The sequence below is a fragment of the Saprolegnia diclina genome, assembly GCF_000281045.1.
Source record: "Saprolegnia diclina VS20 unplaced genomic scaffold supercont1.12, whole genome shotgun sequence".
Taxonomy (NCBI): Eukaryota; Oomycota; class Saprolegniomycetes; order Saprolegniales; family Saprolegniaceae; genus Saprolegnia; species Saprolegnia diclina.
The window spans coordinates 94316-115528 of NW_008246079.1; the positions used below are offsets into that span (position 1 = coordinate 94316).

At 62.4% G+C, this 21213-nt stretch overlaps 7 protein-coding genes across 7 annotated transcripts; 5 read left to right on the top strand and 2 right to left on the bottom strand.

Annotated features, from left to right (window-relative positions):
• The first annotated feature begins 95 nt into the window (after positions 1-95).
• On the top strand, positions 96-1837 carry SDRG_04738 (hypothetical protein). The gene has a single exon (XM_008610422.1). It carries the CDS (start codon positions 121-123, stop codon positions 1738-1740), a length of 1620 nt encoding a protein of 539 aa, XP_008608644.1. The 5' UTR covers positions 96-120; the 3' UTR covers positions 1741-1837.
• Positions 1787-4600, bottom strand: SDRG_04739 (hypothetical protein; the record flags this gene model as incomplete). The annotated part of the gene is made up of 1 exon (XM_008610423.1): positions 1787-4600. The coding sequence occupies one exon, from the start codon at positions 4598-4600 to the stop codon at positions 1787-1789; it is 2814 nt and encodes a 937-aa protein (XP_008608645.1).
• A 1142-nt stretch (positions 4601-5742) lies between these two features.
• SDRG_04740 (hypothetical protein) lies at positions 5743-8137 on the top strand. Its single transcript, XM_008610424.1, has 6 exons — positions 5743-6059; positions 6104-6350; positions 6401-6505; positions 6556-7356; positions 7400-7594; positions 7641-8137. The coding sequence occupies exons 1-6, from the start codon at positions 5932-5934 to the stop codon at positions 8049-8051; spliced, it is 1887 nt and encodes a 628-aa protein (XP_008608646.1). The 5' UTR covers positions 5743-5931; the 3' UTR covers positions 8052-8137.
• Positions 8138-8689: 552 nt separating this feature from the next.
• SDRG_04741 (hypothetical protein) lies at positions 8690-9995 on the top strand. Its single transcript, XM_008610425.1, has 4 exons — positions 8690-8951; positions 8995-9152; positions 9198-9634; positions 9694-9995. The coding sequence occupies exons 1-4, from the start codon at positions 8864-8866 to the stop codon at positions 9935-9937; spliced, it is 927 nt and encodes a 308-aa protein (XP_008608647.1). The 5' UTR covers positions 8690-8863; the 3' UTR covers positions 9938-9995.
• A 1494-nt stretch (positions 9996-11489) lies between these two features.
• On the top strand, positions 11490-13387 carry SDRG_04742 (hypothetical protein). Its single transcript, XM_008610426.1, has 3 exons — positions 11490-11841; positions 11899-11983; positions 12037-13387. Exons 1-3 carry the CDS (start codon positions 11626-11628, stop codon positions 13131-13133), a joined length of 1398 nt encoding a protein of 465 aa, XP_008608648.1. The 5' UTR covers positions 11490-11625; the 3' UTR covers positions 13134-13387.
• Positions 13388-13680: 293 nt separating this feature from the next.
• Positions 13681-15336, top strand: SDRG_04743 (hypothetical protein; the record flags this gene model as incomplete). Its single annotated transcript, XM_008610427.1, has 1 exon — positions 13681-15336. The coding sequence occupies one exon, from the start codon at positions 13681-13683 to the stop codon at positions 15334-15336; it is 1656 nt and encodes a 551-aa protein (XP_008608649.1).
• Positions 15337-15453: 117 nt separating this feature from the next.
• Positions 15454-19550, bottom strand: SDRG_04744 (hypothetical protein; the record flags this gene model as incomplete). Its single annotated transcript, XM_008610428.1, has 1 exon — positions 15454-19550. One exon carries the CDS (start codon positions 19548-19550, stop codon positions 15504-15506), a length of 4047 nt encoding a protein of 1348 aa, XP_008608650.1. The 3' UTR covers positions 15454-15503.
• Between the last annotated feature and the right edge of the window lie 1663 nt (positions 19551-21213).

Genomic DNA, 21213 nt, shown 5'->3' on the forward strand with positions numbered 1-21213 from the left:
ATGTCATTGCGACCATATTGCATATCGGATATTTATATATTGGTGCAAGGCGCGGTGCGCGTATGAATATTGCAATATGGAGATCGCACTTACGGAGGACGAGTCGATTCCAGGACCGGAATGCGCAGCAAGCGAGACCGAGCGACGGCGCCGTCCGTGGTCGTCGTCGCCCAGCGCCGGCGCCAGAGCTGGGAGATCAAGCTGCTAGCGCTGCAGACCTACCAGCGGCTGCGCGGCCACGTCAAGGTACCGCACTCGTTCATCGTGCCCGACGACGACCCGGTGTGGCCACCCGACACGTGGGGCATGAAGCTCGGGTCCGTCGCCGCCAACTTTCGCAACCGCGCCGACGCGCTCTCGCCCGAGCAAAAGGCCGCGCTCACGGATCTCGGCTACTCGTGGAAGACGTCGGCGGTGCCATGGGACCTCAAGGTTGCTGCGCTCGCCACGTACCGCCAGCTGCACGGCCACTCGAGCGTCCCGCTCGAGTTTGACGTCCCATCGAACGGCAGCGCGTGGGCACAAGCGCTCTGGACGATCAAGCTTGGCAAGGTTGTGGCGAATATCCGCATCAAGGGCCAGGCCGCGCTTTCGGAAGCGCGACGCCAGCAGCTCCAGGACCTGGGCTTTGTGTGGTGCGTCCGCACGAGCCAGCTGCTCCTTGCGCAATGGGAGACCAACATGCAGGCGCTCGCGACGTACAAGCAACTCCACGGACACGTCCTCGTACCCGACGACTTTGTCATCCCCGATGCGGCGCCGTGGCCGGACAGCGTCCACGACATCAAACTCGGGCACGTTGCGAGCCTCTTGCGCAGTGTGGAGCTGCCACCGGCGCGGCGCGACGAGCTGCGGCGCCTCGGGTTCCTCTTCAACACGAGCCTCGAGCACGAGACCTCGATCGTGCTCGCTGGTGCAGCCACGTACCACCGGCTTTTCTGCAACGCGTCGTACGAGATCCCAGTTGGCTTTGTCGTGCCAGCGACGGCAGCATGGCCGGACGACCTCTGGTACCTCCCGCTCGGCGTCCTTTGGGTCCACGCCGTAGCGCGCATCGCCGCCGACGACCTCGCGCTGCTCGCAGCTTTGCACGACGCCGGTGTCTACTACGAACCGCGAGCGACGGCGCACCGGGTCCTCGCCGCGATCGACGCCTTCGCCGCGCGTCATGGCCACGTGAACGTCCCGTCGTCGTACTTCATTCCGACGCACAGCGACGAGTGGCCGCGCGACGTCGGTGGCATGGACCTCGGGCGCCAAGTCGCGCTTCTTCGCGCCGACCGGTCGTCGGTGCCACGCGACGTGTGCGACCGCCTCCAAGCGCTCAGCTTTCGCTGGACGGACGACGCGTGGGCCGACGATGACGTTGCTGCCGCCTATGACGTCTACGAGCAACTTTGCGGTCACCGCGTCCTCGGGCCGACGTTTACTGTGCCGGAAGGCGACCTGCGCTGGCCGACCGCGCTCTGGAACCTACCCCTCGGGAGACTGCGCTTCGTGCAAATGCCCGAGATCGATGCTCGCTGGTTCCGCGGGCTCCAAGCGTATTGCGCCGTCTTTGGCCACGTAAATGTGCCGCCGCACTACACGGTACCGTCGGGATCTGCGGCTTGGCCGACCGACCTCTGGGGCGTCGACCTCGGCGCGTGCGTCGACGGCTTGCGCGCTGGCCACGTGCGTGTGACGCGCGACCGCTTCAAGTGGCTCAACGAGCATGTTTTTGACGCGGGCGAGACCTAACCCTCGTCGGCCTATTTATTACACTAACCCTGTAAATACTAATACACTACGACAGCACACCGAGCGCTTCGACGATCGCCCACTCGGTGGGGAGCAAGACGACGTCGTGGGCGCGCAGCTTGGCGACGAAATAGCCGACGCGGAAGCCCCACGTCTCGCTCGGCCACGCCGTGTCGCCGCGCCGCACAGTCAGCGTCCACGGTACGTCGCGCCAATGCGTCGAGTGGAGACGCGCGTACGTCGACAAGGCGGCGTAGGCGACGTCCCAGTCGACGTCCAGCGGCGCCCAGGGAAACCCGGCGTCCGTCAAGTCGCGCCACTGGGCAAACGGGAGATACGGTTCGGACGCATGCCACGTGAGGGCGAGGGCGCCGAGTGGCAGTCGCCACAGCGCCGACGGCCATCGCAGGTCGTCACACGGTACGACAAAGTCGCTCGGCACGTCGGGCGACCGGTGCTGACGCATGTACACTTGGAGCGCGCCGACCTCGAGCGCCCACGACGGCTCAGTCGCGTAGGTCGAGTTTGGTGGGCTGGAACTGGCGACGGCATGGTGCAACCTGTAGCTCAACGGGTAGCCCGCCATCTCGACGGGCCAGCGCGGGTCGAGCGTCGGGACGCAGTACGACGGTGGCACGTCGACGTCACCGTGCAGTTGGCGGTAGACGCGGAGAACGTCGTCTGCGGCCGGCGATGCCCATTGAAAGCCGAGGGCCTCGAGTTCGCGCCGGCGGTCGCGAGGCAAGAGATACCGAAGCGCGCGGAGCCGGGCAACAAGACCGCCGACATCGATCCCCGCCGTGTCGGGCTCCAACGACACCGTCGACGCCGCGCTCGACAGGTCGCACTCGACCGGCAAGAGGAGGCGCGATGGCAGATCCAAGTGGCCTTCCTGACTCTTGGCCAACGAAAGCGCGGCAAAGACGGTACTCCACTGAGCGTCCACCGCGCTATTCCAGTGCGTCACGCCCAAGGCCGTCAGCTCCGCGATGAGACTGGACGCGACTCCGTCCTCGGCGCACCGAAGCAGCTCAACGTACGCGCCGAGGCGGAAGCGCCACAGCGTTTGAGGCCACGCCGAGTCGACAGGCGGCACAAGAAACGTCGGTGGCACGCGGACGTGGCCGTGAATGCGGTGGTAGATGGTCAGGGCGGCGTGGATCGGAACCGTCGCCGTCGCCTCGTGGCGCCACCGGACACCGACCGCTTCCAGCGCCGCTTTTTTCGCCACGTCGAGGAAGCCAGCGTGTGCCAGCGCCCGCAGTCGACGCAGCGACCGCCCGATCGGAAGGCCCGCAGCGCTGGCAGGCCACAGCGCATCGTCGTCGTCGTCGCTCTTGTTGCTGTCCTTTTTGGTGGATGAAATCTTGGTGGCAGGGACGACAAAGGAGCAGGGCACGTTGGCGTGGCCGTGCAGCGCGTGGAAGGCGGCGACGGCGGCCACGAACGTGGTCCAATGCAGCGCTTCGTGCCAGAGAAACCCAAGCGCGTCCAGCTGCGCGCGCATCGCGAGCGTCAGTCGGCGTCGGTTGCGCCGGAAGCCGCTGACAATGTGCCCGAGCTTGAGCGTCCACGTCGAGGTCGGCCACGCCTTGTCGCTCGGTACGACAAAACCGCCCGGCACGCGGAGGTGCCCGTGCAGCCGACCAAAGCTGTGCAGCGCAACGAGCTTGTTCTCCCACGAGTACGCACTCACGGTCCACGCGAACCCGAGGTTCGCGAGCGCGTCCATCTTGTCGGCGCTCGGCGGCGGGCTGTGGCGCAGGCCTTGCACGACTGCCCCGAGCTTGAGCTGCCAAAAGCGCTGCGGCCAGAGTGCGCTGCGGTCGGGCACCTTGAAGCGGTGCGGCACGTTGGCGTGGCCGTGGAGGCCGTGGTAGATGGTCAGCGCGGCGAGCTTGGTGGGCCAGTCGATTGTCTTGGGCTGGAGGATGCCGAGGACGCCGAGGGCCTCGAGCTCGGCAACCTGGTCCGATGAGAGGGTCGTGGACGTCTGCAGCGCGTGCACCTCCTCGCCGAGCGGCAGGTGCCACAGCTCGGGCGCCCATTGCGCGTCGGACGCCGGTATCGTAAAGTTTGCTGGCATGCGCGTGTGCCCGTGAAGCGCCTTGTACGTCACGAGCGCTTGACGCAGAAGGTCCCACTCGACCGCGCCGCACCAGAGGAACCCGAGGTCGTCGAGCTGCGCACGCTTGGCGGGAGGTAGCTTCTCGGCCCGCGCGCGGAGATACGCGACCTTCATGCCAAGCTTCATGTGCCAGAGGTCGTCGGGCCACTCGGGCGAGTCTCCCGGCACTTCGAACGTTCGGGGCACCCGCATGTGGCCATGGAGGTTCTTGTAGACCTGCAGCGCCAGCAAGGTATCGTACCACGAGTCGTATGTTGCCAAGAGCCCGATCGACTGCAGCTGCCGCTGGCGCGCGTCCGGCAGCTCGGTGATCTTGGCGCGGAGGCTCGAGAGGACGCGGCCGAGCTTGAGGCCCCATATGTCGCGTGGCCACGCGGCGTCGTTGGAGGGTACTACAAAGTCAGCGGGGACGTCGAGATCGCCGGATATTGCCTTGTACGCGCGAAGTGCCATGAGGTGCTGCGCCCACTTGAGGTCGCGCAGGTCGTAGACAAAGTTCATCGCGTCGAGCGCCGACTGCATCGACGGCGGCAGCTTGTGCTGGGCGTACGCGGTGCAGAACGTGGTGAGGTTGACGGTCTTGCCGCGCAGGCTCGTCGGCCACGGCGCCTCCGCCGGAACCGTGTACCGGCGCGGAAGGTACGTGTAGCTGGACGTCAGCGACTGCACAGCATGGGTGATCTTGACGAGCTCGAGGAGCTGGCGAGGCCCGGCCCGCTTCCGCTGCTGCATCGTCGTGTTTCGTCAGTTCGATTTTTCAAGACACTGGATGTTTGTATGCAAGAAAATAGAACGCGATGTCCGAGATTCGAGGGAACTTCCCCGACGATCCAGGCCAATACTGAAACCAAGCCACAATATCCAAGCCGCCACGTCATCGGTTGCGCTGTTTCAACCACAAACACTGGTTCAAACAGGATGTTGACACTGGATACAGATGGGGTTTGAAATCGAGTCTCGTGGATTGCCGCGTCTGCATAACACTGTGTATCGGGCAATCTTGGTGAAGGACGCCGCTCGACCACCTGCAATCGTGGCTATTCCGACGACGTTGGGCTTGAAGCCGAGCACGTGCTCTAGTCTCTAGAAGAGAAGGCAGTCAGAACCCTTGGATCGAATGCGCCTTGTAGGTATGGCGGACTCGCCCGAGACCACCCAGCGAGAAACCCACATGTAAATGGCTTCGCAGCAACGTTGTTTTGCGTCGACAACGTGGGACAGTCGCTTGGCCTTGCGTGCAACTTGGCCGCCGCGTGATCCAGCCGATCCTCGTCGTCGTCGAAGGCCCATCACCTCGGCGTTATCACGGCCATCGGCACCGGAAACCGTTCGATGTGACGTGATACGTCCGACTGGACACACATGGCTTGGCCATCTGACGGCCAAAGCATTGGTTCGAATCACGCCGACACTGCCAGCTACGCGGGCAAATGGCAGTCGATGGACGAGTCTTGAATGTCCGCACGGACAAAGCTGCACGCCGCCGTCGCACGTGACATGCGTCCCACGGAATCGTGCTGCGGTAAAGTGTCCTTTCCGTGTTCACGTAGGCCGAGCAGAACTATCTGGCGACTTTGCTGAGCACTCGACTGACCACTTGCGTTGACTGTGAGGAAATCTTTCGACTGAGAGCTCTTGGGCTGCTGAGCGCCATCGCAGGCGAGGAGCTCGAGGGACCTCGATGCTTGGCCGCACAGGACGCGATTGAGGGCTAGTCCACAGCAATGGAGTCTGGCGACGTGCGCAGTGGGAGGACTCGGTACAAGTAATCCGCTATGGCGCGTCTGATATGAGCTTGGTGACATACACCGTATGCCGACCCGGCGTAAAGATGGCGCGCGAGGCCGGCTTTGTCATCGCTGTGCAGAAGGACACCTCGGTGCTCCATACAAAGGCACCGACCAAGGTACCTGGCGACGGGCGGCGGGAGTGGCGGTGCCGGGACACTCTTGAAGAGGCGTCGGTCCAGCCGATCGCGCTGGTCGACCCAATGAGCGCGCAGCAGATGCTGGGACAAGCGCCAACATAAAGTTGAGTTTGCACTTACGATTTCACCGACGACCATGTCGACTGCAACATCAGCATGGGCGGTCTCCTTTGGCATGGACGACTGCAAGTGCGCGAATCGCGCCTCGCTCTTTGAGCACAAGTACCTCCGCACGCACCGCGCCGGCAGCGTCAAGCTCGTCCGGTGCGTCTCTCTTCTTTGCCGCTGGTATTGATAGAGCGGAATAGGTGCTTTCCGCACTGCTGCCCCAAACACACGTTTGCCAACTTTTGCACCACGTCGCTCGACGTCGTCGTCTCGAACGCAACGCTGGACATCCACGCCGACATGGCGTACCTTCGGTTTCAGCCGTCGACCGACCGGGTGCTGGCCGTCGGCGACGTCGTCGACGAAGCTTCGATTGCCCACAGCACGCGCAGCCAAGCCAACATCAAGGGCGACTGGATCGCGAGCGACTCGAGACAGTTGGACGCGGTAGGGTGACAACTACGGCGGTGCGTCGGTGTTCATCGACGGCGTACTAGGCTACAATGACGTACCGGTTCAACCACAACAACCTCCTCGGGTGGCACTACGGCTGGATGGGCACGTCGACCAAAGCCCACCGCACGGCCACCCACCGCGTTGTCGTACGAAGTGCACACTCTCGGAACTCGCGTCACCAACAGACCTTCTATAGGCCTATGTTTTTCGCCGACTGAGCCCACAGTCGCTCCATGTCGTCGGCGTCGCGCTCTCGCCGTCCTTCATCATCATGTCGTACCGGCGCGCTTGCTACCACTGTCAAAGGCACCGCGGCGGCGTCGTCACGACCGGTTGCGAGTGCGACGGCGAGTTCAACACGCGCCAGGTGTCGTCGTCTCCACCGCCGTCGTCCGGAAGCAGTGTCGGGTCGCCGCCGACTCTGCCGCGGCCGAGCATGGCGCTTGCGACGCGACCCGTCGACCCGATGGCCATGGAAAGGCAGCTCGGGACGGTCATGTCGTTTCTCCACCGACTGCCGTCGCACGCATTCGCCGGCAAGTACGACCGCATCGCCGACCAGCTCACAAGGAGCTTGCTCCAGCCCCTCGGCGCCCGCTGGGGCTCGCACCGGGTAAAGTTTCCGCGATGGATGCGGCCGCCGCCGGCGAACGTCGGTCCGTCGTCGTCTATTGAGGCACTGACGACGGTCTGCCTCGACCTTTTCCTCGCCAGCGTCTCGATGGACACGATGTTTGAGCAATCCAAGTTCATGCAAGCAAATGCACCGCGGCTCCTCGACCGGCAAGCGCTCCAGGACGCGTACCTCGAGTGGCTTCAGCTCCACTACCGCTACTTCAACCACCTCCTTGAGCCCATGTTCCTCACCCTCGATGGCCTCGCGACCCACATCAACGCCGTGTCCCAAACCGGTGCTCTCACGACCAACAACGCGCTGCCGACGACGTCGATCACGGGCTTTGAGAACTTTGTCGCGCAACTGCGCGAAGTCTACATGGTACATGACAATATGTAGGGTGAGGGTTGACGCAGGGGACTAGGGCGTGCCCGTGGCGACGCCGCCGGTCCGGAACCTGGTGCCGTCGTTGCTCAACGGCCATTGGGTTTTCCAGGAGACGCTCTCGTCGGCCTTCTCGATGGACCCGAGTGCGTTTGACCCGTCGGTCATCACGATCGTGCGCAGTATCACCATGACGTACGCGTTCCAGTGGGTGCTCTCGGTCACGTCGCTGCACGTAACTTGCAAACTTTGCCTTTGAGACGATTTCTATGAGATCGTAGATGCGGTCGGACCTCGAAGCGCACCCGACGCAGTGGAGCGAAATGGTGCTGGACGGACACCCGCACGTCTTTCGCGTCTTCCCGAACGGCGAGGCGTCCATGACCATGGTGGCCGGGTACCTCCACGGCGACTACCGCGCGTGGCTCCACGACGACCAGCTGCTCACGATTCAAATCTACACGTGGGGCTCGACCGATGCGATTTGCGTCCGATTCCAAGCGCGCGCGGCCCTCGGGCAGCTCGAAATCCAAGTCACCGTCGTCCGGTCGCCGATTGTCAAAGCCGACGGCGACGACTGGTCGACGTGGACGGCGTCGGCGCGCTGCGCTGCCTTTCGCCACGAGATCGAGTCGGTCGTCGTGCGCTTCCAGCTCGTCTACAAGGACATTCCGCTGCACGAAACGTTCTAGCCACCAAGTGAAATAAGACATTATTGTTGTGCAGCCGTCTAGATCCTAAACCCACACTTTGCTGATGAGTTCGTTATTATATCCCGAGCCAAACCGAGGGCCACCGCGTGCCAACCGTCCTCGACTTTGTCGAAAGCCTTCTTCCACCGCTGTTGCCAGTATTGTACCGTTAACAAGCCGTTGTTGGCGCCATAGTTTTGTTTAGTGCTCCCAATGACTCGTCGTTGTGGCGCGTGCTCTCGATACTGGACTATCGCATGAGTCTTGCGATTCGACTCGAGGTTATCGTGGAGACTGCGCTTGCTAGCACAAAGCCACTAGGCAAGGCAGAGGTCATGGTCCATCGTGCAAGCGACGAGGGGGCGTACGCCCGTGTCCATGTCCATGGTCAGGTGCAACCCTTCCTGCACATCCTGGCGATGCGGTGCTGAATCTGGGTGCAAAATTCGCAGGTGCGAGATGCGTCGTCATCAGCAATCACCCGCGTCGACAGCAGCAGCCAGCAGCCGCCTCCTCCGCTGTATCCCTCTGCTGTATCCCAACTACAGGCTGGGATGGACCATCATGGACCACATTGCAGTAGGCGCGACGCTCGGCCTGCCTCTTCAAGCGATGCCATTGGCCAAAAACCCATCCATTTCGAGATGCGAGCCAATCAGCGTGTCGCATGCCACTGACTAGACCGCCGGCAGGTTATATTTTAAATTGAACGTTTAATTCCACATACAATTGCCAAGTGGCGAATAAAAGTATAGCGGCCAACCGGCCTTTCTGCCCGCGTGGTCAATCTCGCTTGCGATCGTCGAGGAGCGATGCAGTGCCGCAGCTTTAGCCGCCTCGTGCTCATCTTCACGAATGTGCTCTTCCTCGTGCTCGGCGGCGTCCTCATCGTCATCGGCGGTCGGCCATCAAGCTCGTCTTCTTGCATCTCATGCGCGCGTAGGCTACATGATGCACGTCCCCGACCTCAACGCGTTCTCGGCCGATGGCATCTCGAGCGCCGTCATGGCGTGCGGCGTGCTCATCGTGCTCATCGCTCTCCTCGGCTGCTGCGGCGCGCACTGGGAAAGCAAGGTCTTCCTCTGCCCGTACGCGACGCTGGTACGCCTGATGCTGGCGGATGCAGTGGGCACGACGCTCTCGTAGGTGACCGTGTCGGTCGTCGCGCAGTTTGCGCTCGCCGGCCTCATGCTGCACGTGCACCATTCGCTGGTCAACATCTCGCAAGCCAGCTACGCAAACCAGTCGGCGCTGCTGTCCGAGGACGACCAGATCATCCTCGGGAGCCTCCACTCGATCTTCAACGAGGCGTACGACGCGTGCCAGCCGCAGGTCGACCTCATCCAGAGCCTCCAAGTGGGCTCGGTCGTGCTGCAGTGCATGGGCACCGACCCGTCGTACCAGTGGTTTGCCCCGTTTGCGGCCAACCGCTGCTCGATCCGGAAGCAGGACCTGCTCCCGAACTCGACCTTCCGTCAGTGCGCCAAGGACATGGCCGACGGTGCAAGCGCGACGCAGCTGACCAAGGAAGCGCTCTTTTGCTCGTGCGAAGCTAACCTCGTTGCGTGGATGGACGAGCAGAGGTATCTACACTATCTATCCTATCCAAGTATCCATTTGCGATTTACGACCTATTGCGTAGTGAGCTCATTGGTACGATCGTCGGCGTCATTGCTGGCTTTGAGATTGCGCTCGTGCTCCTCTCGTTCTACCTCGTGTGCACGCAGCGCCGGCGCCACCGCGGCTACCAGGAGATCCGGATGCCGCTGCGGCCGCAGTTCAACGCGCACCCGTACAACAACCTGCGCATGAACCCGGCCAACAACCCGTACCAACCACAAGCCGGCCGCACGGCGCAGTCGCCGCTCGTGCCGCCGCAGCCCTAAGACAAAAAGTCTCATTGGACGCCATCCCGTTAACATGGTGTGAATTTTGGTTTACCTCTTGTGCTGTGACGCTCTACGGCAAGGACGCCGATGCCTGTCCCATGGAACGCAGTGGCGCCGACCTTCTGGCGCAGCATAGCGCCGCACGGGCACAGCGCTCTGCAGCGAAGCGCGGTCTGGCTGTTCGTACAGTGCGCAAAGGCGTCGAGGGCGGCGGCGTGGCAAGGCGCTCGTCCTCAGCTCCAATCGGAAAGTTATACTATACCAGTAGTTCTCAAGCTGCATTTCGACGCTGGCATCTTGACGGCGCTTGCTGCGACTGGCATCGCTCTAATCGCGCTATAATGGCGGGATTTAGCAGCGAACGCAGACAATGAGATCGCCGAGCGTGCGCCAGAGCCGCCTGGGAGGGCGTCAACTGCACCGCCGCCCGGTGTCAAAGCAGTGGCACTACTTCCGTGGCTTCTGGGGTGTCTCTACTAGCGTTGCAAAGCTGAGCAGCTTAGTCGTTCGCGATAAAATGGGTCAGTGGACACGGCTTCGTCAGAGGAGCGACTCAGCTTGCAAATGTGGTTTGAGTCGAATTCGTACTGCTCTAGCGTATTGCTTGACTTTTGTGGTTTGTACGCAGCCGGGTGGCTGGAGCGACTCAGATTTGTGGTCTGGGCATGTCGTCAGCCTGCGATGCACATTGCTTAAATCATACGTGTGGGAGAGTGTGTGGGAGGGACTTGGGTCAGGTCGTGCTTGGTGCCGATATCGGAGCGGTTAGGTTTTCAACGGTTAACATGTGCAAAACAAGAGCAGCGGTTAGCCGGTTAATCGGTTTGCCTGCTGGCGCTTCAATCTGGACATGTCCTATTTCAGCCTGTTTTAAGCGATTTTCGGACGTGTCCCAAACCTGCGGACATGCGACACCCGTGGCATCTGTCTTGCCGGAATCTCAGGCGCCGAGCGAGCGGTCCTGAGCGACCTCCGATGCAACCGCAGCCTCCGCAGCGATATACTCTGCTGCCACGTACGAGTACGTCGGCGAAGTACCGCCGCTTATGTAGCTCAAAGGACTTGGTGTTTTTTTGCGCATCAACCCCAACTAACATTACCCCAACTTGGTTGACATGCTGCCTGCGACAAGGCGGTTGCGCTTCGACAACGAACGTCCATGCAGCTCAAGAAGCAGAAGCGACCGAACGACGTCGTTGTTGCTGCTGCTTCGGCTCTCGCAGTCCGCCCACTTTTACCAGTAAGCTCGACCAGCCGTCTGGGACCCTAGCACTTCACCCTAACACAAGTCCCCGCCACTCGAGCCGCTGCGCTCTGCACCTGCACTGGTGCGATGTGTACCTCGCGCTGATCTCCATCCAACGTTGCTCCTCACGTTGCGGTGCGAGCAGTACCGGTAGCTGGGTAGCCAAAGTAGTGGGTGCGAATGGTGCCAGCGTACACTGTACGGTCGCCATCTCTGCCTCAAGCGCCGTAACTCGTAACAGGCTTGGACCACGGATATCGCCAGCACAACTAACGCGCGCGTCCCTGGCCGCGCTTCTACGTTGTACACTGTACGTCGAGAGCTGGCGTGCGCGGGGCAAGCTCTGCCATACGAGATCGGCGACCGACGTAACAGCGTGTTACAGCTGCGTTCGAACGCGCTTCGATTTGCCACTTGCAAATTTGCCGACTCAAGCAGCATGGGTCTCTTCCGCCAAAACTCGCCGTCGTCGCCGGCCGTTGCCGAGGACGGCCTCACGCCCGTCATGCAGGAGAAGAACGAAGACGCGATCTTCGCCGCGCGCAAGAAGCGCATGCTCATCATGGCCGGCTGCGGCTTTGCCGTCGTCGGCGCCGTCGGCGCTGTGACCTACTTTGGCACGGCCAGCGGTGCCAACGGCACGAGCACGAGCGACGTACGAAGCTCCATTATTGGGACGGAACAGGCAACTGATGCGAACGATGATGCGTAGGGCTTGGCGACGCCGACGACCAAGGCGCCGGCTGGTGAAACCTCCGTCGGCTCGACAGGCCTCGAAGGCGGCGTGACGACGTCGGGTACGCGCCTGTCCGCGACGAGCGCCAAGATCTTATGGAAAATGGGCTTGTAGGCTACACCGAGATCCCGACGCCGGCGCCAACGACGCCCGAGCCGGTCTACGAGTCGTGGACCGAGACGACGACGAACGGCAGCATCGTGCACTTTTTCAACGGCACGTCGATCGAGACGACCAACGTCAATGGCACCGAGGCGCTCATCGGTGGCAACTCGACGACGTCGTCGCCCGAACTCGTGACGATCCTCCCGACGACCGAGACGACGGAAACCGACGCCCCGACCACGGACGCCACGACGCCGGCGCCCACGGATGCTTCGACGGACGCCCCCACCCCGGCTGCCACCCCGGCTCCCACCTCGGCTCCCACCTCGGCTCCTACCCAGGCTCCCACGCAGGCTCCTACCCAGGCTCCTACGCAGGCTCCTACCCAGGCTCCTACGCAGGCTCCCACGCAGGCTCCCACGCAGGCTCCCACGCAGGCTCCCACGCAGGCTCCCACGCAGGCTCCCACGCAGGCTCCTACGCAGGCTCCTACGCAGGCTCCTACGCAGGCTCCTACCCAGGCTCCCACGCCTGCCCCGCAGCCTCAGCCGCAGCCCCAGCCTCAGCCCCAGCCTCAGCCTCAGCCGCAGCCTCAGCCGTCGCCCTCGTCGGCCCCGGCGCCGGCGCCAAACGCAGGCAAGACCAACAACAACGGGTCGGGCAAGTGGGGCGGTGCCATCAAGATCGTCAACAACCTCCCGGCGGTGTGCAAGTACACGACCAAGTCGGCGACGTGGTTCACGGGCAACGGCCGCGGCGACCTGCAGAACGGCGAGTCCGTCCAGCTCGGTCCCTTTAGCGGCGGCTACACGCTCGGCGTCCAGGAGAACGTCTTCGCCAAGTGCGCGTACTCGGGCACGTGCGCGTGGGAGAACAAGTCGGCGGACAACTACTGCTACAACTTCAGCCTCGACGCGAGCTGCAACGCCTCGTGGAACGACTGCCCGTACCCGCCGGGCCAGCCCGGCAAGAACGGCGGCAAGTCGCCCGCGCCGGATGGTCGCCAGCGCTACTCCATCACGGGCTCGGTCGACGCCAGCGGCACGTGCGTCGTCACTGTCAACCCGACGGGCGGTGGCGTCTTCTACTGCGAATCGACGTTCTAAGCTCCGTCGCAACCTGCATTGTTGTTCCCTAAATATGAATTTATACTCGTGCTATCGAGGCTTGGAGCGACTACGGATGCACTGAGCTAGATGGTACTAACACTGTACCTCGGCCTTGCCATGGCGGTGCACCACAGGGCGCCGGCCTTGTCGCTGAGCACAGACGCTTGTTGCTGCATCGCGCTGGGCGAACCCGCCGACTGGCGCGACCGAGTTTGGGATGTCGAGCTCTTAGAATTGGAGTAACTCTCTGCATCTTCACTATCCGACGTCCACGGGACTGAGACGACGGCTACATCTACGCTCTGAATTCGCGTCTGGAATCCAAGGACTGGGAATCCCAGATGCAGACTCGGCGCAGTAGCGCTTCGCAGACCTTCTTGAGCGGTCGTTGCCGTCGTCTGGGGCACGACGGAGCTTGCTTCCGCGGTCATCCCTTGTCTGTCGACGCACAAAAATTCTGCGTTCTGATTGGCTCTCATTTGACACGCAACTCGGTCCTGCTGTGAGATCGCTAGAGTCATTTGCAAATTCTCGCCCAGATACTATGGACCACGAGGAGCGAGCGCCGTTCGTGCCGACGGCCAAGTCGGCCAGCTACGGCCACGCAACCGACCTCGAGGCTGGACCGCCGCTTCTCAGTCCGGTGCTGTCGCTGCGGTCGCCCGAAGCCGTCGCGCTCTTCTCGCAGTACTTTGCCATTGGCATTCTCTACGGCCTCCTTCCCGGCCTGCAGTACCCGATCTTCAACAACTACTTGCACATGGAGGGGTACCAAACCTCGGCGTATGGCGTCCTCATTCACATTGGCTGGTCGTTCAAGGTCTTCCTCGGCATGCTCTCCGACTGCGTCCCGATCTACGGCTACCGCCGCAAGCCATGGATGCTTCTCGGCTGGACGATCGCAATCGTGTGTCTCGGCCTGCTTACGTTCACGCCGTTTCCGCAGCCGTACTGCGACGCCCGGTTCATTGCGTGTCCCGCCGTGCGCCCATCACCGTTGGTCAACGCCAGCTACTACAACCTTGACGCACCGAACGCTGGCACAACCATCATCGTTCTCTCGGTGCTCGTCGGGTTTGGCTACGTCATGGCCAACTCGGCCGCCGACGCCATGGTGGTCGAGTACGCCCAGCGCGAGCCGCTCGCGACGCGCGGGCGCACGCAGAGTGCGATCTATGCGAGTCGGTACGCCGGGCAGATGCTGGCGCAGACCTCGATCGCGCTCCTGCTCAACGGCAAAGTGTACGGTGGGTCGTTCGACTTTGACGTACCGCCGAACGTCGTGTACGGTCTTTGCCTCGCGCCCAGCGTTCTCATTCTTCCGAGCACGCTCCTGTGCCTTGTCGAGCACCAGTCGGAGGCGACGCCGATCCAGATCTGGCTCCGCTCGTTCTGGCAACTGCTCCAGACGCAGGCCATGTGGCACGTCTGCGCCTTCAAATTCCTCAACTCGGCGTTCGCGTCTTTTGGGGCGACGCCGAGCGCGCCGATCGCGCAGACGTGGGCGCGCGTCGAGCCGCTCAACGACGCCATCTCGGGCGTGATCGGGTCGCTCGCAATGGCTATCATCATGGCCGGCGTCGGGCGCTACGGACTGCACTGGAACTGGCGCACCGTGGTCGCGATCTCGACCGTCGGCATCGTAGCCATTGACGCGTTTGCAGTCTTTGCTACGGTCTGGGACCTTGTCCGCAACCAGTGGTTCTACACCGGCGTCGTCCTCGCCGAGAAGATCCCCGACGGCATTCGCTTCATGGTTGCGTCCTACTGCGCCGTCGAGATCGCGGACGTCGGCAACGAAGGCGCCACGTACGGTCTCGTCACGACGCTCGGCAACCTCGCGTCGCCCTTTGCCGCTGTCTTCTACAAGCTCGTGGACGCCAACTTTGACGTGTCCCAAGATGCCATTGCTCGCGACGATGTCGACGTGCGCTGGCAGGTGACGTACTGCTTCCTCCTCTCGTACGGCGTGCGGCTCGCCGGGCTCCTCTGGCTCTTCTTGCTGCCACCTCAGAGAGAAGCCTTGCGGTCCCTCAAGCAGCACGGGACGCCGAGCGCAGTGGCCGGCGCCACACTCATTCTTGTGTTTGTCCTGGCGCTCCTGCTCTCGGTGACGACCAACTTTATGTCCATCTACCCGTCCACCAAGTGCTACCGCATCGCCGGCGGCCACGGCACGGTCAACGGCACGTGTTTCTAGCGTGGCATCGTAACCCTAGTCGCTGATCGTTTAGTATTTTTTGCTGTTGCGGACTTGGTGATGCGTCGCTGCAGTCTACACGGTACATGGCATTGTCGCATCCGAGTAGCCACAACATCGGAACGGACATTTGAGCTGTATTGGTACAAGCATATAGCAAGCGGGGGCTAGACGCGGAAGTAACCCTGGACGCCACTGTCGTTGGCACCGTCATCATCATCATCGTCATCGTCGTCGTCGTCGTCGTCGTCATCCAAGTACACGTAGGAGAGGGGAGCCACCGGCGGGTGACGCACCGTCACAGACGAATGCTGTGCCGGAGCACTGCTGGTCGTCGGTACCGGCGACGTTGGGACACTGACGACCGTCGCTACGGGAGACGCCGGCAACGGCGCTGGGGCCTTGAAAAGTCGTGGCACGGGCGACGGACCGGCAGCGATGGGCAGTACGGGCGATGGCAGTTGTGCAACGTCGACCGTGTCGGTTGTCAGCGCGTCGAGCGCGTCGATCGTCGCTTGCGGGAGGAGGAGGTGGTTTTGCGCGCGCGTCATCGTCGCGACCCAGTGACCGAGGCGCATGCCGTGGAGGTCCGTCGCCCACGCGCGCGCCGGGGGCACAACAAACGACGGCGGTACCGACGTGGATCCGTGGATCCAGTAGTACGTGCGCAGCCCGTCGACGATGCGCGCCCACGTCGCAGGCACATTGAAGAGATACCCGGCGTCCGCGAGCTGCGTCGTCTGGGCAGTCTTGAGCGCTCGCGCTCTCAAACCGACGCGCCACACGAGGTCGCCAAGCTCCAAGCCGCGCCACGCGTCGGGCCATTCGCCACCTGTCGATGGGACGACAAAGTCGCGGGTCACGGCGCCGTCGCCAAACGAGTCTCGGTACATCGCGACAAGATCGACGAGCTCGTCAAAGTCGGGCAGATCGGTCACGAGACCGGCCGAGCGCACGAGATCGACGTCGTCGTCCGGGAGTTCGAACCAGTGGTCCCGGAGCGCCGGTAGCACGAGGCTCAGCAGGATACCGTGCGCCGGCATCGACCACGCGTCGTTGTTGGACGGCACGGCAAACCCGTGGGGTACGTCGAGCGTTCCATGGAGCAGCTGGTACGTTAAGAGCGCTTGGATTTGGGTGCCCCATGACAAGGACTTTGCCTGGAGCGCGCCCGACCCGGTCGCTCGGATAAAGCAGCGGGACCGGACGCCCGAGACGCGCCAGAGAAACCCGATCGCATCGAGCTCGGCCTTTTGGTCGGGCTGCAGCATCTTGGGGCCAAAGCGAAAATGCGACACAATCTTGCCGAGCGGCATGTCGCGCAGCCGCCGCGGGTACGAGAGCGGGAGGATGTAGGCGTCGGGCACTGCGAGATGACCGTTCTTGACGCGGTACAAGCAGAGCGCGTGGATCTTCTCGTCCCAGCTCCACTCGCTAAACGGCGCTAAATCGCTCGACTCGGCCGGTGGTGCTTTGATGCTGTCGTGGACGACCTCGAGCTTGATGCGGACCTCTGGCTCCTCCTTGATGTCCGGCACGCGGCGGCGCTTGGTCGACTCGCGATCCGCCGGCGCGATCGCTGCGCGCTTGTCGACCTTGACTGCACCATTGTCCTTGTTTGTGGCCTTCTCCTTGGACGACGTGTTGCCCTTCACTGCAGCCTTCTCCTTCACTGCAGCCTTCTCCTTCACTGCAGCCTTCTCCTTCAGCGCAGCCTTCTCCTTCAGCGCAGCCTTCTCTTTAGCAGCCTTCTCCTTGGCAGCAGCTTTCTCCTTGGCAGCAGCCTTCTCCTTGGCAGCCTTCTCCTTTAGAGCAGCCTTCTCCTTGGACGTGGCTTTGACACTATGCGCCGTCGCCTCGACCTTGATCGCCGATGTCTTCTTGCTCCAGCGGAAGCCAAAGGCGTCCAGCGCCGCCTTGTGCTGCGGGTCGATCACGTTCTGTTTTCGGATGAGCTTGACGACCGCTCCGAGCTGGAGACCGCGGCACGCCCGGGGATACGGGGGTCCCGCCGTCGTTCGAAAGTCACTCGGGACATCGACGTGTCCGTACTTGGAATGAAACATCTCCAGCGCGACCAGGACGTTGGCGAAGAGCGCGGCCGAGTTTGGCGGCGCCGCCAGGTTTCGCATGGCGTCCACTTCGCGCTCTGTGGCCGGCGGCAGCATGTGCAGCGGCTGTGCTCGCTTCAGCCGGCTGTAGTACCGTCCGAGCTGCAGACCGCGGAGGGCTTCGGGCCACGACGCCTTGGTGGGGATGACAAACGTTGGGGGCACGGCATGAGAGCCGGTACGGCGGTGGTACTCGCGCAGGCCGTCGACGACGCGGGCCCACGTCGCGGGCGTGTTGAACACGTAGCCCGAGTCGGTGAGCTGCGTAGCGCGCTCCGACGAGAGGCCGGTCTTCGTGAGGCCGATGCCGTACACAATTTCACCGAGGGGCAGTCCGTGCCACCGCGGGAGCCACTCGTCCGTGGCCGGCACGTGAAAGTCGATGCCAATGTTGCCGTGACCAAAGACCGCCTTGAAGCGCCGAAGGAGCATGAGGAGCCCGGTCCACCGCGGCAAGTCCAAGCACAGACCGAGCTCGTGCACGTTGCGGGCGTCGGGCGGCGCCAGATCGTAAAAGTGATGGCGCAGCCGAGCCGGGATCACGTCGAGGACGACACCCGCGGCCTTGGCGGGCCACGGCGATCCGCTCGGCACTGCAAAGCCGTCGGGGACGTTGACGTGGTCGTGCTCTTCCGCAAAGACGTCAAGCGCTTCGACGAGCGCGGTGAACGGGGTCGCCGCGTACAAGGTCGTCGTTTTGCACGAGATGGTCCCCACAGACGAGTGCCAAACGAAGCCGATCGTCTCGAGCTCTTCAATCTGCTCAGGCCGCAGCGAGTGGCGGCGGTACCGCACGTTCTGCGCCGTCATCCCGAGCGCGTGGCCCCAGAGGTGTTTTGGCCACCGGCGGTCCTTGCTCGGTATGACAAACGACTGCGGCAGGCGTGCGTTGCCGTATACGAGGCGGTACGCCGCCAGCGCCGTGATAATGTCGGTCCACGGAAGGCCGCCCGCGATCTCACGGCGCGTCGGTGCGTCAACGCGTTTCTTCTCTGGCGACGGTGTCTCGACCCGCGCCCGCTTCTTCTCGGGCGACGGGTCGCGCGTCGGTGGCACCCGTCGCTTCAGCGCCGGCGGGTCTTTCTTGGCTTTTGGTGACGTCCGAGGCGTAGCGCTGGGAGATGCCTTCTGCTTGCGACTCACGATCGGCTTGTCGTCCTCAAGACTCGTGATGGCAGCCAGCGTCTCTTTCGGGAGGAGACGCAGCTCCTGGGCTTGACGCAGCTTGGCGACGTAGTAGCCGAGGCGCATGCCGCGGACTTCAGCGTCCCAGTGCTTGGGCACTACGTAGCTCACCGGCACGTTCGTCTTGCTCAGCATCGTCATGTACGCGTCGAGGCCGTGCACGATGTTGGCCCACGTCCCCTTGCAGTTGAAGTCGAGCTCAAAGTCGTCGAGCGCCTCGCGCTTCTCGTCCGGCAGTTCGTGTCGCTTGATGCCGAGGAACCACACGAGCTCGCCGAGGGCAAAGCCGTGGAAGGCTTTCGGCCACGTCTTCTTGGCGGGCACGATAAAGTCGAGCGGCACAGCGCTCTCGCCGACGTTGAGGTCGTAGGCGCGAAGCAGCGAGAGGACGTCGGCCCACACCGGGCGGTCCGTGCACAGCTCCAGGCCGTGCAACGCGAGCATCTGCTTGGACGAGAGGCTGTAAAACTCGCTGCGGAGCATCGGCAGCGCGTGGTAGAGCGCGACGCCGGCCGCTGCGCGGGGCCACGCGCCTTTACTCGGTACGATAAAGTCTTCGGGCATCTCGTCCACGTCGCTGTGGGCCGACGTATACGCGCGAAGGGCGGCGACGAGCGTCGAGAGCTCGACGACGATGACCGAGCGCCGACCGTCGCTCTCGCCGGGCATGCGCAGCGGCGAGTTGCCCGGCGCCCACGCAAAGCCGAGCGCGTCGAGGGGCTCGAAGCGCTCGGGCGCGTACGTCAGTGCGACGAAGCGGGCGTTCTCGGCGATGCGGCCGAGGGCGGCGCCGCGCAGGTGCTTGGGCCACGGCTGCTTGTGCGGGACGACGAACGTACGTGGCATCGAGCAGTGGCCGTGGAGCTCGCGATAGATGGCGAGGCCCTCGAGCCGCGCTTCCCATGGCGTCTCTCGCATGCCAGACCAGGACTACGGGTAGGCAGCCAATCCGACGCGAGAACCGGTGTCGACCAATCGGAGCGCTCCAAAGAGACAGGCGGTCAACCACCGTGTAGTCGTCGAGCCTTGCGCGCCTTCACGCAGACTACCGGTAGCTTTGCGTCCGGGCTTGGCTAGCGAGAGGAGAGGTACGAGGACCTTCTGTCATCACGCCACCATGGCTGCCCGAGTCGGCGGCCATCGAATTTTGAAGGCGATGAGGAAGGTCCGGGAAGCCGTCCAAGGGAGTAGAGCTTCAGCAGACGCTTGTGGCCATCCGATGCGAGCAAACAGCCAACCTCTCGGTCAAATGTGGTGCGGGGCGGAGGCCATGTCGCCAATTTATGCCCGCTTGCTTAGCCCCCACCATGCTCTACCGCGATCAAAACAGCGAGTGCACTCGGGAGGGGTTCTCAAGGTATGGCTGTTGAGCGATTTCTAAGAGAGCAAGAACGCTGAGTTTGGACGCTGCCTTTCCACGCCGAGGCTTATTCGAGGCCAGCGACAAGACCACGTTCTACCTCATCGAAACGCGTGCAAGGAGAAGCAAAGAGTGTACGACCCGTTCACTACTGTGCTGCCGCCGAAATGTGCTCGTCCCATCGCCGAGACGCAGTGCCCTTGCGAAGTTGAGGCCTCGGACAGCTACCTTCCACTACTACTAGTATGTAGCCCCAGGTGCACGCCATATATAGCCAAATATAAGCTCTACATATGGCATATGCCAATATTAACAAAACACTGAATTGCTCGCGCTCTATTCCTCGTATGCCGACGACACGTAGCCTGTTATGCTCTCCAAAGGATCTACGATCACCAGGCCAAGCCTCGGCGATTTCATTTTTGAATGCAATATCGGCGACCGAGCTGGCTCGCCTCCGAGGTGGCGCCCTCGCTCGATTGAAATGCCCAGTGATTGGCTAAAATAAAGCGATAAATCGACCAATCATATTCTGGTCACATGCGCGATCTTGAGCTGGCGTTGCACCTCTCTCGACTCCACGGAGACCACGACCCTCGACGGCGTCCAGCAGGAACTACCAGTAAAGTCATGAACCTCTCGGCGCTGGACTTTGCAGGCCAGGACCAGGTACACAGCTACTACATACTTTGTGCGAACCCCGGCTCGCTGCACTGACTGGAGCTCAAACACGATTTGGTAAAAACGATTTCGAGGTGCCAAGGTTCTGGTCACTTTTCCTATCCCTCCCAGGACGCATAATACGTGGTGGGAGAGATATAAGGCAGGACGGAGCCAAGGACTTTGGTGCTAAGAGCCTTGTGCAGCCACCCTGCATCAAGCTTGCATTTTTCCTGGGCCATTTTGGAAGAAATTGAGGATATGATGAAAATGGACGGTCTCACCATCACTGCATCCTCTTTTCTACTGCTCTCTATGCCCAGAGCTTCCTCGCTTGGTCGGATTCGACAGAGGAAAGCCACCTCGATCCTCGGGTCCCCTTTGTCGGACATTGGCGTCAATTTAAGCGCTTAAATCGGATGTAATCTCTCGCAATCACAGTTGGTTGCACGCTAGGATTGGTCAATACGGAATGCGTGGCGCCGTCGAGCCATACGTGGCAGCCGCAGAGGGTGCGTCGACGTGTGGCGCGGCGTCCGAGTCGATTTTGATGGTCATGGG